This window comes from Salvelinus namaycush, chromosome 9, assembly GCF_016432855.1.
Source record: "Salvelinus namaycush isolate Seneca chromosome 9, SaNama_1.0, whole genome shotgun sequence".
NCBI lineage: Eukaryota > Metazoa > Chordata > Actinopteri > Salmoniformes > Salmonidae > Salvelinus > Salvelinus namaycush.
Window position 1 is genome coordinate 6065165 of NC_052315.1, and position 13496 is coordinate 6078660.

At 43.1% G+C, this 13496-nt stretch overlaps 1 protein-coding gene across 1 annotated transcript in view; it reads right to left on the reverse strand.

Moving 5' to 3' along the window:
• Positions 1-13496, reverse strand: part of LOC120053616 (E3 ubiquitin-protein ligase RNF13-like) — an 89281-nt gene that overhangs the window by 74464 nt on the left and 1321 nt on the right. The window contains exons 2-3 of the mRNA XM_039000758.1: positions 7378-7582; positions 7172-7252 (exon numbers count right to left, since the gene is read on the reverse strand). Coding sequence (XP_038856686.1) covers positions 7172-7252; positions 7378-7491 — 195 coding nt within the window. The 5' untranslated portion in view covers positions 7492-7582. The remainder of the gene's footprint in view (positions 1-7171; positions 7253-7377; positions 7583-13496) is intronic.

Consider the following 13496-nt stretch of genomic DNA (forward strand, 5'->3'; position numbering starts at 1 on the left):
CCACTCTGGAGGACAGCGTGACTGGATCATGCTTACCCTAACCCAATTGGATGGGGTATTCACTACACATTTCTATCTGTAGGGCATTCACAGACAACACTTCCTCATCCTGCACTGAGGGATTGCCTAGCGGTCGTGAAACCTAAATCAGACTTTGATTCAAATACTATTTGAAAAATACTTGAGTGTTTTCTTTGGCCTGACAGATTATGAATATTACAATGTTGAGACTATTTGATTATGTGGTTTCATGGAACAAACTCAATCAAACACAGATTAAGACAGTATTTGAACCCAGGTCTATACCTAATCCCAATCCGTAAATGTCACTAAACGCAGACCCCGTTTACGGATTTGCCTCGGTAATAACAGAGGAAAAACAGAGGAATTATTAAATAGCCTCCAGTTGGCGCAGTTTTAAGCAGATTAAAATGAATGAATCTAAAAAATCAGATTAGTAGAGAAGGTTTCATAGATACCACTGCACACAAAGAGGAGCAGCTCAACGGATTCAACTGTATTGTAAAATGGCTAAACCCCTCAATCTCATATGTTACAATGAAACTACTAAGCACATACACACTAAGCAGCTGACATGACAAGGATCTAACATGTAAGGGTCATTGTAGACAGCACAAAAAATGGGAACTAAACCAGCAGAGCCAAACATTTTATCTAGCAAATCAAGTAATATCGGCACCCAGAAACACATCAACTTCTCCATTTTAATGTTGATCTGTCGGATGAAATAAGGAATCAAGTGGAACATTTTTACAGCCCAAAACTGGGTTGTAATATTTGATACAGAGTACAGAACAATAAAGTGGTATTTTCTGAATTGGGTCTGTGTCCCAAATGGCACCCTATTCCCTATATAGTGCCCTACTTTTGACCAGGGCCTATGGCACCCTATTCCCTATATAGTGCCCTACTTTTGACCAGGGCCTATGGCACCCTATTCCCTATATAGTGCCCTACTTTTGACCAGGGCCTATGGCACCCTATTCCCTATGCAGTGCCCTACTTTTGACCAGGGCCTATGGCACCCTATTCCCTATGTAGTGCCCTACTTTTGACCAGGGTCCGTGCCATTTGTGGCGCATCCTAGGAGTGCCAGGCCAGGCCACTGTAACACAGTGGTATAGATAGCAGACTGGGACACACTCAGATGAAAGTCAGGCTCCAGGATCTGACTGCATGGGTTTCAATCTCTAAGTAGGTTAAGGCTAACAAAACATTTCCCTTTGCAAACGCAAGCAGCAGTTAAAAAAACAACAACCAGGGATTAAAATGCTCCAGCAGATCTAGCAGGGCAGAAATGTGACGAACTAACTTGTTGAAAAGGTGGCATCCTATGACTGTGTCACGTTGAAAGTCACTGAGCTCTTCAGTAAGGCCATTCTACTGCCAGTGTTTGTCTATGGCGATTGCGTGGCTGTGTGCTCGATTTTATACACCTGTCACCAACGGGTGTGGCTGAAATAGCCAAATCCACAAATTTGAAGCCGTGTCCACACACACACACACACAAAAGTATGTCCGTGTTTAATTTTTCATAAATTTTCCTTCCACTTTGACAGAGTATTTTGTGTAGATTGTTGACAAAAAAACAACAATTAAATCCATTTGAATCCCACTTTGTAACAACTAAATGTGGACACAGTTAAGGGATGTGAATACTTTCTGGAGGCCCTGTAGCTGTATGGACTGGAAATGGGTCAGCATGATCTTTCCCCTTTTAAAGATGTGTACATAGCCGCTTCCCATCTCCAAAGCCACAGGCCGAATCCAGCTGCCCTTCAGCTTCCCAGGCCACTCCCCCTCCTGCATCCCGAGCCAGACATGTGACAGGATATGACACAGTGCTTCCTGTCCCTGCTAAATGCTAGTCACTGTTCCGTTAAGTTCCCCCAGGGCAATTATCTGCTGCCCTATCACTAATTGAACAAAGCCATAGGAATCTCTCTGCATATATTTACCCCAAATAAAATGGGAAGAGACTCAGACAATTTTTTATTATCCTTCCTTAACTAATCACAGATTAACTAATTGGACATGACTTGATATGGGTAAATCAGCAGTTTCAGCAAATAGCCTACAGCATTCTAGTCATGTTAGATAAGCGATTAGACGACCCCAAAGTAGGGAGGAATAACATATTTCAAAGTAAACCAGGGCCTAATCTAATACCAGTTTTTGAAACTTTTGCTTGGCAGCATAAACCATCCCCAGGTCACGCTGGTATCGATGTTCAGTCTGTATTTTGTAAGAAGAGTGGAAGTGAGAGTCCTGTGCTTCGCATGAGGAACACAACATGAAAACCATTGCCTACCCGTTGACCAAATTAAAAGAGGAAGGGGTGTATTCAGGGGAAGTCTTACCGATGTAGATAGAAATAGAATGAAGCTGACAGACAGCAAGTCATTTTTCAACATGATACATTTCAATTAGAAAGTTCTGTTACATCCTCTTGAACAGACACGAGATTTAGCGGGAAAACCTCCATGACACACTGTGTTCTATAAGAGAACATCAGGCCTTGGCTACATTTTCTGTCAGTACTATCATTGCCTTTAGTACTATTTCACCCTTGAGGGAATGGCTGGCCGCACGTGCGCTTCGCACACTTTCCTTGTGTGTAAGAGATTAATGTTCCCAGTTGTCCCATTTGGGACGCACGGCTAGTCGTACACTGTGCCATTTCGGGGCATGGGAGGGGTGTGGTTCCACTGAAAGAAAGCCCAGACTGAGGCCCACTGGGAAATCATGGGAGACAAGCAAGCTGGTAAGTGTCTTGTGATTCTGGGACAAACTGCAGGCTCCATTGTAGGATGGAAGGTTTGTTCCATCAGGACTGCAATCCCTTGGGACATGGAAGCTGCTGCAGTTCATTCCTAAACCTTCTTCTCTCAGTTCTTCCATGGTTCACTAGCCTTCACAGGGACTGGAGAGGTGGAAGCCATAAGGGAATAGTAGTGGTGTTCCATAAAGCTACAATCAGCAGTTGGAACAATAACAAAACAAACTCACCGCCCCTGTTTTAGTTTTTTAAAAAGCTGAGGGTTGGTGCTGGAGAAATGTAACCACTCAAACTCATAACCAAGCTATGGATGTAAGGACTGGCCATCCATTATATCAAAATTATAGTTTTAACCATGTTTTGAAGCTATATGAAGTGTTTGTAAACAAAGTCAATGTAAACAAACATTGGAGTAAAACAAGCTATACTTTAAGTTCTAATGGGAGACAACAGTTGAACTAAGCTCACGAGGCATTTATAAGTTATATTCTTCAAGAATGACTTTTACTTTAAAAAATACCAAATGGATGTATAAACTACAGATTGCCCATTTAAGCACCAAACAGAAGAAATGGGTTCTGGGTCAGTGCACCCGACTGCACAGATAATCACTGGACAGTAGACAGAAACATGGTCGACACGCCACATTTACCAAACAGTTTGTTAACACAGCAGGACAAGTTACTGTCCAAACACTGACAGCATGCCACCGGTACAACTGCAACCGTCGCAGGGCGACCTGCTGAAGCCAAATGGCAGCCGAACTAACATGTAGGAGACCATATTGTTTTTACAAGATGGAACAAGATGTCAAAGTGAGACGATGAGCCCTAGGGTGTGGGTTGCCACGCCTGCCTTGCTCAAAGCGCCGCAGTGCATCCACACAGACACGCTGGCAGAGAGTTCAAACGAGTGGGTGAAGTGGCTGGGCTTAGCTCCAGTCAGAGGGGGTGGGGGTGGGGGGGAGGGTAGAAGTAGAGCTGGGAATTACCAGGGACCTCACAATATGATATCACAATACTTCTGTCTGCTGCAGAGGGACGAGACAGTGTTAAAATCAGTCATGGAAATAAAAGTGCTCACTATTTAAAAAGAAGATGGAGAACAAGCTGAATATTGAACAATACTGGAGTTTTATAACTGTATCAATTTTTCAAAACAAATTTTATTTGTCACATGCTTCGTAAACAACAGGTGAAGACTAAGAGTGAAATACTTATGGGCCCTTCCCAACAACGCAGAGGGAATTTTACATTTTCTTTTAAATCAACAACAGAGCTTGTCTAACCCGTTCACAGGATTGGTTAACTTGAGGTTTCAAGGGTCTCCACCGAGCTAGGTAAATCTGCTTTTAGTTTTAATGCACCGTATTGCTGGAACAAAATGTATGATGTTCTGGTGCCGTTGAAAGCTATTGAAAGTATTGATTGGTGACTTATTTGTGGACAAATGTAACTGTTTTTCTGGGTGATTTGTGATGTTTTATTTGTGCTTGACAGTCGTGCCGTCTTCACGACTGTGCTGGTGTGTGTGGACCATGATAGGTCCTTAGTGATGTGGACACCGAGGAACTTGAAGTTTCGACCCGCTCCACTACAGCTCTGTCGATGAGGATAGGGGCGTACTCGCCCCGCCGTTTCCTGTAGTCCACGATCAGCTCCTTTGTCTTGATGATGTTGAGGGAGAAGTTGTCCTGGCACCACACTGCCAGGTCACTGACCCCTTCCCTCTAGGCCAGAGATGGGCAACTTTGACAGGGGTGGGGCCCACAAAAAAATATGAAATCATGAGGGGCTGCAGTTGATCACGGGTCTGCATACCCCCCCCATCGTTGTGTTGTCAGCAAACTTAATGATGGTGTTGGAGTGGCCACGCAGTCATGATTGAATAGGGAGTACAGGAGGGGACTAAGCACGAACCCGAGGGGCCCCTGTGTTGAGGGTAAGCGTGGCAGATGTAGTTGCGGCCCGTCAGGAAGTGCAGGATCCAGTTGCAGAGGGAGGTGTTCAGTCCCAGGGTTTTGAGCTTAGTGATGAGCTTGGAGGGGACTATGGTGTTGAACTATCGTCAATGAACCGCATTCTCACGTAGGTGTTCCTCTTGTCCAAGTGGGAGAGGTCAGTGTGGAGTGCAATAGAGATTGCATCATCTGTAGATCTGTTGGGGCGGTATGCTAATTGGAGTGGGTCCAGGGTGTCTGGGATGATGGTGTTGATGTGAGCCATGACCAGCCTTTCAAAAGCACTTCATGGCTACAGATATGAGTGCTACAGGGCAATAGTAATTTAGACAGGTTACCTTGGCGTTCTTGGGCACAGGGAATATGGTGCTTGATACATGTAGGTATTACAGACGGTCAGAGAGAGGTTGAACTTGCAAGCTGATCCTGGTTACCCGAGTAAGAGTCCTGGTAATCTGTCTGGCCACGTGGCCTTGTGAATGTTAACCTGTTTAAAAGGTATTTCTAACATCTGCTACAGAGAGCGAGATCACACAGTCGTCTGGAACAGCTGGTGCGCTCATGCATGGTTCAGTGTTGCTTGCCTCAAAGCGAGCATAGAAGGAATTTAGCTCATCTGGTAGGCTCGCGGCTGGGTTTCCCTTTGTAATCTGTGATAGTTTGCAACCCCTGCCACATCCGATGAACATCAGAGCCGGCATAGTATGATTCGATCTTAGTCCTGTATTGATGTTTTGACTGTTTGATGGCACGTCGGAGGTCGTAGTGGGATTTCTTACAACCGTCCGGATTAGTGTCCCACTCCTTGAAAGCAGCAGCTCTAGCCTTTAGCTCAGTGCTTCCGATTAGGATATAAACGTATGGTCACTGTGGGGACAATGTCATCAATGCACTTATTAATAAAGCCGGTGACTGATGTGGTAAACTCCTTAATGTTATCGGATGAGTCACAGAACATATTCCAGTCTGTACTAGTGAAACTGTCCTGTAACTTAGCATCCGCTTCATCGGACCACTTCCGTATTGAGCGCATCACTGGTACTTCCCGTTTAAGTTTTTGCTTGTAAGCAGAAATCAGGAGTGTTGAGTTATGGTCATATTTGCCAAATGGAGGGCGAGGGAGAGCTTCGTATGCGTTTCTGTGTGTGGAGTGTAGGTGATTGAGTTTAGTTTTTTCGCCTCTAGTTGCACAAGTGACATGCTGGTTAAAATGAGGTAAGACGGATTTCAGTTTCCCTGCATTAAAATCACCGGCCAATAGGAGCGACGCCTCTGGATGTACATTTTATTTTTTGCTTATGGCCCTATACTGCTCGTTGAGTGCAGTCTTAGTGCCAGCATTGGTTTGTGGTGGTAAATAGACAGCTACAAAAAATATAGATGAAAATTCTTGGTAAATAGTACGGTCTCAGCTTATCATGCGGTATTCTCCATCACTAGGGAGGAGAAGTACAGAGGTGGAGTGAGACAGTAAATAAGAAAGAGAGAAAAAAGGAAATGGATTGCTTGGAGAGAGAGCGAAACAGGAAAAAACTATGAAAAAGAGAACGAGAGTAGGCCTTTAAATCACTCAGCTTTCATAACCCGATGCCTTACGAAAGTAAGCCTGGCAGGCTGCGCACACAGACGTGACCCCTGCTCTTCGCCAGCCCACCCCCAGTCCCAGCCCACCCCCAGTTTGTTGTCTGCAAACTTGATGATTGAGTAAACAGGGAGTACATGAGGGGGCTGAGCACGCAACCTTGTGGGGCCCCTGTGTTAAGGATCAGCGTAGTGGAGGTGTTGTCTACCTTTACCACCTGGGGGCGGCCTGTCAGGAAGTCCAGGACCCTGTTGCACAGGGCGGGGTTCCGACCCAGGGCCCCGAGCTTAATGAAGAGCTTGGAGGGTACTATAGTGTTGAAGGCTGAACTATAGTCAATGAACAGCATTCTTACATCGTTATCCCTCTTGTCCAGATGGGATAGGGCAGTGTGCAGTGCAATGGCGATTATGGCCTGGCTTAGAAGCACAGACATGAGTCAGCCCTGTTGCCAGCTGTGTGTGGGTCAACAATGAGTGGGCACCTCACAACCCATGACCTCATTCTCACTAGAAAGCCGTGGTGATCTTGCTGCTGCACATTCACAACACAGTGCACTTTCCTGTAGTTCCAGTTTGGCCACTGGACCACAACTGGGCCCACTACTAATCTGCATCCAAAAACGCACCATATTCAGTGTATACATTTTGACCAGAGAGAGAGAGATACTGTATATACTGTATATCATTGGTTATACTTTAACTAGTGTCAATAGCAGTAAAAATTACAGGATATATGTAACAGTCCTTGTAATGAACTGCAGGGATTTGTAAGCCTGTCATTAAACATTTGCATTTGACAGAGAGAAAATGACCCTTGTTGTACCCACCTTGAGTCCATCGCTGGGCAGCCGGTACCCAAAGCGTGCAGGCAGGTCATCAAAATTACCTGTTTTGTTGTCAAATGTGTACTGAAAGAGAAAGAAGAATACAAATCACATCATGTGGTGTTAATAACTAATAGTTCTTCGTCAGTCAGTCATTCAGTCTGTCTGCGTGTCTGTCCACCCGCCCGTCTCTGTCTCTGGGGACTCACGGCAGAGATGTCGGCCTCAACGGGCAGCAGGTTGAGGAAGGCGAAGAGCTGCACGGTGAAGATGGTGTAGATCTGTGTGGCAGACAGCATCAGCATCCCAAGGGAGAGCAGCATCTTGCATTCCGCGCTGTGCCAGTCAACTGACACACACCTGCGCAGTCACACACACACGGACGGACTGTCCCAGCACTGGCAGCTCTCACACCTGCAGTGTACGTACACACACACACACACACACACACACACGATTGTTAATGTCTGTAGGCCTACGTCTGCTCCCAGCCTCCCACAGAACAAACACCCCAAAGTTCCACTGGAAAACTGTAATTATATATGTCACTAGATGAAATCTGGTGTGACCCTGCTCGGTTCTGAAATAAGACAGTAGTGAATTTGTCATTGATTCATGCCTAACACACTTGCGCACACACACAAGATTGAAGTAGTTAAACCTACTAGCTTGAAAGCAGGGTTGGGCTTAATTCCATTTCAATTCTGGAAGTACACTGAAATTCCAATAACATGCAATTGTTTCAATGAGGAACATTTAGAATTGGGTTTATTTCTGAATTTACTTTAATTGAACAGTACTGGAGCCACACCCCATATATAAATTACCTGGCTCCCCACAGGGGTGCCACTTTGGTTTTAGAAGTGAGGGGGACATGACCCCAAGGTTCAGGTTCTCTCCTAGAGTTTTTGGGGGTCATCTAAAGCCAACTTCCTACATTTTTACACAATCCAACAAGCCGTCTCTACTTAGAACAAAAAAAGTAATTAAACTTGGTAAGAGATCATTATTAAATATGTTTAAGTGATTAATAAGACTGAATTATCTTTGATCTAGTTCAATAATAAATATTGTGTTGCACCTTTAACCAAGACTAACAAATTAACAACACTTGAAAAAATATTAATATTATTAAGACATCCTCTATATCAAATTTCAGCCAAACCGCCCAGCCAGCCCGAGCAACCTGCACGCCCGACCCCCACCAGTCTAGTCAATATATATATCAACTCTCTCCCAACACAATTTCCTTCCCAGTTCCCTCCTACCTTACATTTTTTTAATTCCCAAGGGAAAGGTTTGGAAACAAAAACATTAAAAACACATACACCTCAAATATACATTAGCACACAGAAACAGCAAATCCTCCATATAATGAATCTCATAGGACTAATAGTACTGTAGAGCTCTTTTTACTTGCACACAATATAGCTGGGTCACCCCGTCCTGCCCCTAGGTGTCCACCAACCTGCAGCGCCCCAACACAACACTAGAGGTCGGCCGATTAATTAGGTCCGATTTCAAGTTTTCATAACAATCGGTAATCTGCTTTTTTGGACACCGTTATATAGCCAATTACATTGCACTCCACGAGGAGACTGCATGGCAGGCTGACTACCTGTTATGTGAGTGCAGCAAGGAGCCAAGGTAAGGCGCTAGCTAGCATTAAACTTATCTTATAAAAAACAATCAATCTTAACATAATCACTAGTTAACTACACATGGTTGATGATATTACTAGTTTATCTAGCTTGTCCTGCGTTGCATATAATCGATGCGGTGCCTGTTAATTTATCATTGAATCACAGCCTACTTCGCCAAATGGGTGATTTAACAAGCGCATTCACGAAAAAAAGCACTGTCGTTGCACCAATGTGTACCTTACCATAAACATCAATGCCTTTCTTAAAATCAATACACAAACATATTTTTAAACCTGCATATTTAGTTAATATTGCCTGCTAACATGAATTTCTTTTAACTAGGGAAATTGTGCCACTTCTCTTGCGTTCTGTGCAAGCAGAGTCAGGGTATATGCAGCAGTTTGGGCCGCCTGGCTCGTTGCGAACTGTGTGAAGACCATTTCTTCCTAACAAAGACCGTAATTAATTTGCCAGAATTGTACATAATTATGACATAACATTGAAGGTTGTGCAATGTAAGAGCAATATTTAGACTTATGGATGCCACCCGTTAGATAAAATACAGAACGGTTCCGTATTTCGCTGAAATTATAGTTTCCGGATTTGACCATATTAATGACCTAAGGCTCGTATTTCTGTGTGTTATTATATTATAATTAACTCTATGATTTGATAGAGCAGTCTGACTGAGCGGTGGTAGGTAGCAGCAGGCTCGAAAGCATTCATTCAAACAGCACTTTCCTGCATTTGCCAGCAGCTCTTCGCTGTGCTTCAAGCATTGCGCTGTTTATGACTTCAAGCCTATCAACTCCCGAGATTAGGCTGGCAATACTAAAGTGCCTACTGGAACATCCAATAGTCAAAGGTATATGAAATACAAATGGTATAGAGAGAAATAGTCCCATAATAACTACGACCTAAAACTTCTTACCTGGGAATATTGAAGACTCATGTTAAAAGGAACCACCAGCTTTCATATGTTCTGAGCAAGGAACTTAAACGTTAGCTTTTTTACATGGCACATATTGCACTTTTACTTTCTTCTCCAACACTTTGTTTTTGCATTATTTAAACCAAAATGAACATGTTTCATTATTTATTTGAGACTAAATTGATTTTATTGATGTATTATATTAAGTTAAAATAAGTGTTCATTCAGTATTGTTGTAATTGTCATTATAACAAATAAATAAATATATATATATATATATATATATATATATATATATATATATATATATATATATATAAAAATCGGCCTATTAATCGGTATCAGCTTTTTTTGGTCCTCCAATAAATCGGTACCGGCGTTGAAAAATCATAATCGGTCGACCTCTACCCAACACACCCCACTCAGCTTTAGGATCTTAGTGAAACATTAATTTATTGGTTTTGGTGGTGTTAGGCCAAGGCCAGAGTGACAACCCACAGGACTGAGCAGCCCAACAGCGAGGGTTTGCCTAAATAGGTATCTCCCCTGGCGAGGGCATGTTTTCAATACAGACTCCTTTAACCGTACTGTATTCCATTTAAGGCATCCAGGCCTTATGAAAGTTCCCCAGTATACCCATAATCTTGTAATATATCCAAGCTAGCAATACATAACTTGACATTGTGGGTGGATAACCAATCTTCCAATTAATGGCAGTGCATTTCTTAGCCACTATAAATGCTAGGTTACACAGTTTCTTCAGATAACAGTCTCCAGTATCAACATTTCCAACCAAACAAAAACAGGGAGAACGGAGAACCTGTAGACCTGCTGAGATAAAAGAACATACTCTTTGCCAGAATTCAGCCAGCCTTCACAAGACCATAACATATGGAAATATACACCTTTTGTGTTTAACACCTCCAGCAGAAGAATAACATTTCTCAGTGCATGATATTCAGTTTCACTGGCATATAGAACATTCTATGGATGGTCTTAACCTGCAGTCATTTATGTCTGAGATTATATGAACATGACTGGACATTCAAACATAACTGTATCCATTCATCAATCATCAATAACTTTTACCAGGTCTTCCTCACATTTTTGTTTTGTGTCATCGGGAAAAGCCTCTATCAACCCTTGATACAGTTTGGAAATCAACTTTAGAGGTTTGTCAGACCGCCTTAAAATAGTTTACATCTTTGAAGCTTCTTGCTTGTCCAGTGTTTGCTGCACAGAGAGAATAAAAAGTGTTGTATCTGCACAAATTTACCTCAGCTCCGTCATGGTTACCTGACCCTGCTGAGACCCCTGTCACCGTCACAGACTGATCTTCCCTGGTTACCTGACCCTGCTGAGACCCCTGTCACCGTCACAGACTGATCTTCCCTGGTTACCTGACCCTGCTGAGATCCCTGTCACAGACTGGTCTTCCCTGGTTACCTGACCCTGCTGAGACCCCTGTCACCGTCACAGACTGGTCTTCCCTGGTTACCTGACCCTGCTGAGACCCCTGTGAGTCTGTGAGTGTTCAAGTGTCCCTAGTATGTGTAGTCTCATTGAAATAGACTAGGCTGCAAACATGGTCGGAGAATCACGTGGCAGTTAACTTAAATATTAAATTAACTTAAATATTATTAGCCTGTAGTTTACTACAATGTCTGTAAATAAATAGGCTATTGATAATGCAAAGAAGTAGAGGACGCTCAAACAACGTGAGTCGAAGTGCAATCCAAAAATGTAATCATTGAAAAGGCTACAATGGTGCGCCTTTTCAATTTCAATAAGTATTGGTCACCCATTTATTTGTCTCTGCCTGCAAATCGTCCTCCTAAAAGGTAGGCTATATCCTATAGGTCTATGCAAAACATAGCAAGTGTCGCTGTCCTCATTCTTGCTGTTTCAAGTTCAGTAGCCATACCTGAGAAATCCGGTGCACGTGTGGTCTCATTTAAATAGAGTAGGATATAACCTATGTGGAGAAGCACTGGGCAGTTATCTTTCCAAGGAAATGTACTTCCTAAGTAGTTTACTACATTGCTTAGAAATAAGCCTAAATATTGATCACCCATATTTCTCAGTCTGAAAATCTTCCCACTCCTAAAAAAAGGTAAGCTATAAAAAATAGTTTGAGCGAAAGTAAGTCTCTCCAGCTCTGCTCCCTTCAATCTACATTTAGCATAGTGGCTGATATAGCCTAGTAATACAATGTAAGGGCCATGTCAGAATCTCTGGTAATTGAAATGTACTTTTGCGCATATAGGGCGCAAAATTGCTGGGACCATGGCTGGCAAATGAGCTGCGTCGAATAAGCCTAAAATAACATTGTGGGACTGCGGGTGGGTTTGGGACCAGTTCTTGTGGTAGCGGGTGGGAGTCGTGTTATTACTGTGTCAGTGAGAAAAGTAGGGAACTAGCTAGGGAAACTGACAGATCAATAACATTTCATTGCCATACTGACTAATATATATTTTTTTTTAACTCACATTGTACTGAAAAAACTAAATATCAATCTTCAATCATTTGGCTGATGGTTTCATCGTTTGATTCAGGACTAATGTGATTGAGGCAAAAACAATAGCTAACTTTAGCCAACTTTTGGTCAGCTCTCTCCCTCTCTCTAATGGTACATCAACTTGCGAAGAGCTGGCCTGGCTATGGTAGCTACTAGCTAGTGTAGCTAATACATTCACCTCAGTCGAGAGGGAAAGAAACATTAGCTAACGTTACATGTCAGTTACAATACTAGCTCAGCACTGTGAACAAACACTAGATCCGTTTTTTTCTGTTAAGTTAAACTGCTGTTACCTCGCCAGCTACATCAGTCAGCTAAAGAGTAGCCAGTTTCTGTTCTGCTTGCTTTTACAACTCGGTGAAAGAGCGCAACACAGACACTGAACTATGCTCAACTCTCCCGTGCTGGTCCAGCCAGCCTTCCAAAAGCTTTGCCTTCACACAGCCTGTCAACCCGCTCTGTGGTGTTTGCGTGGTCCTAAATCCAGCCGGCTGAACACTCCAAACAGCATACCCGACTGCTCGGAGGTGCCCTCGTGGTCCTAAAGCCCATTGTTGCAGATCACATTCCAATGATAAAACTGGGGGGGAGCAAAAATGCAATTTCAGAATGTGGGGGGCCATGACCCCCCCCCCCCCCTGTCTGCAGTGAAAGTTGCACCCCTGGCTACCCATCCACATTGCTCTGGCCAAACACATTCTGACTGTTCTGAATGGTCCCAGAAAACAACAGTTGGGCCAGAGTCAGCCTACATGATGAAGTAATCAACTTTGAAATTCTGATTGGTTAGATTTGTTAGAGATGATCCAATCGCTGATGAATTTGTTTTGGACAACACCCCTCCTTTTGAAGTCACACAAACGACTTCTACGATGCCAGATTCAAACAATGTGTTACGATCAATAGAGCAGCAGAATTAAAATTCAGTGTGAGTCGTCAAGAAAATATATAAAAGGCTTATCAAGAGTAAACCTACTACTAGGGCCCTGTGCTTCTCAGTGATGACAGATGCAGACAGAGAGGAATTAACATGCATTAGACTACATCAGATAGCCATACAGCATCACCAAGCGCTACTAATAACACAAAATATCTCCCCAAATATTGAATATTCATTTAAACATGACATGTTGTATGTTTCAAGGTGGCACAGGTGTGTAAAGCCACAAATAAACAATTCCAAGTTTCAAGTAGGTAGGTCCTTTCAAAAGTAAGGGGACATTTGCTGTGAGATAC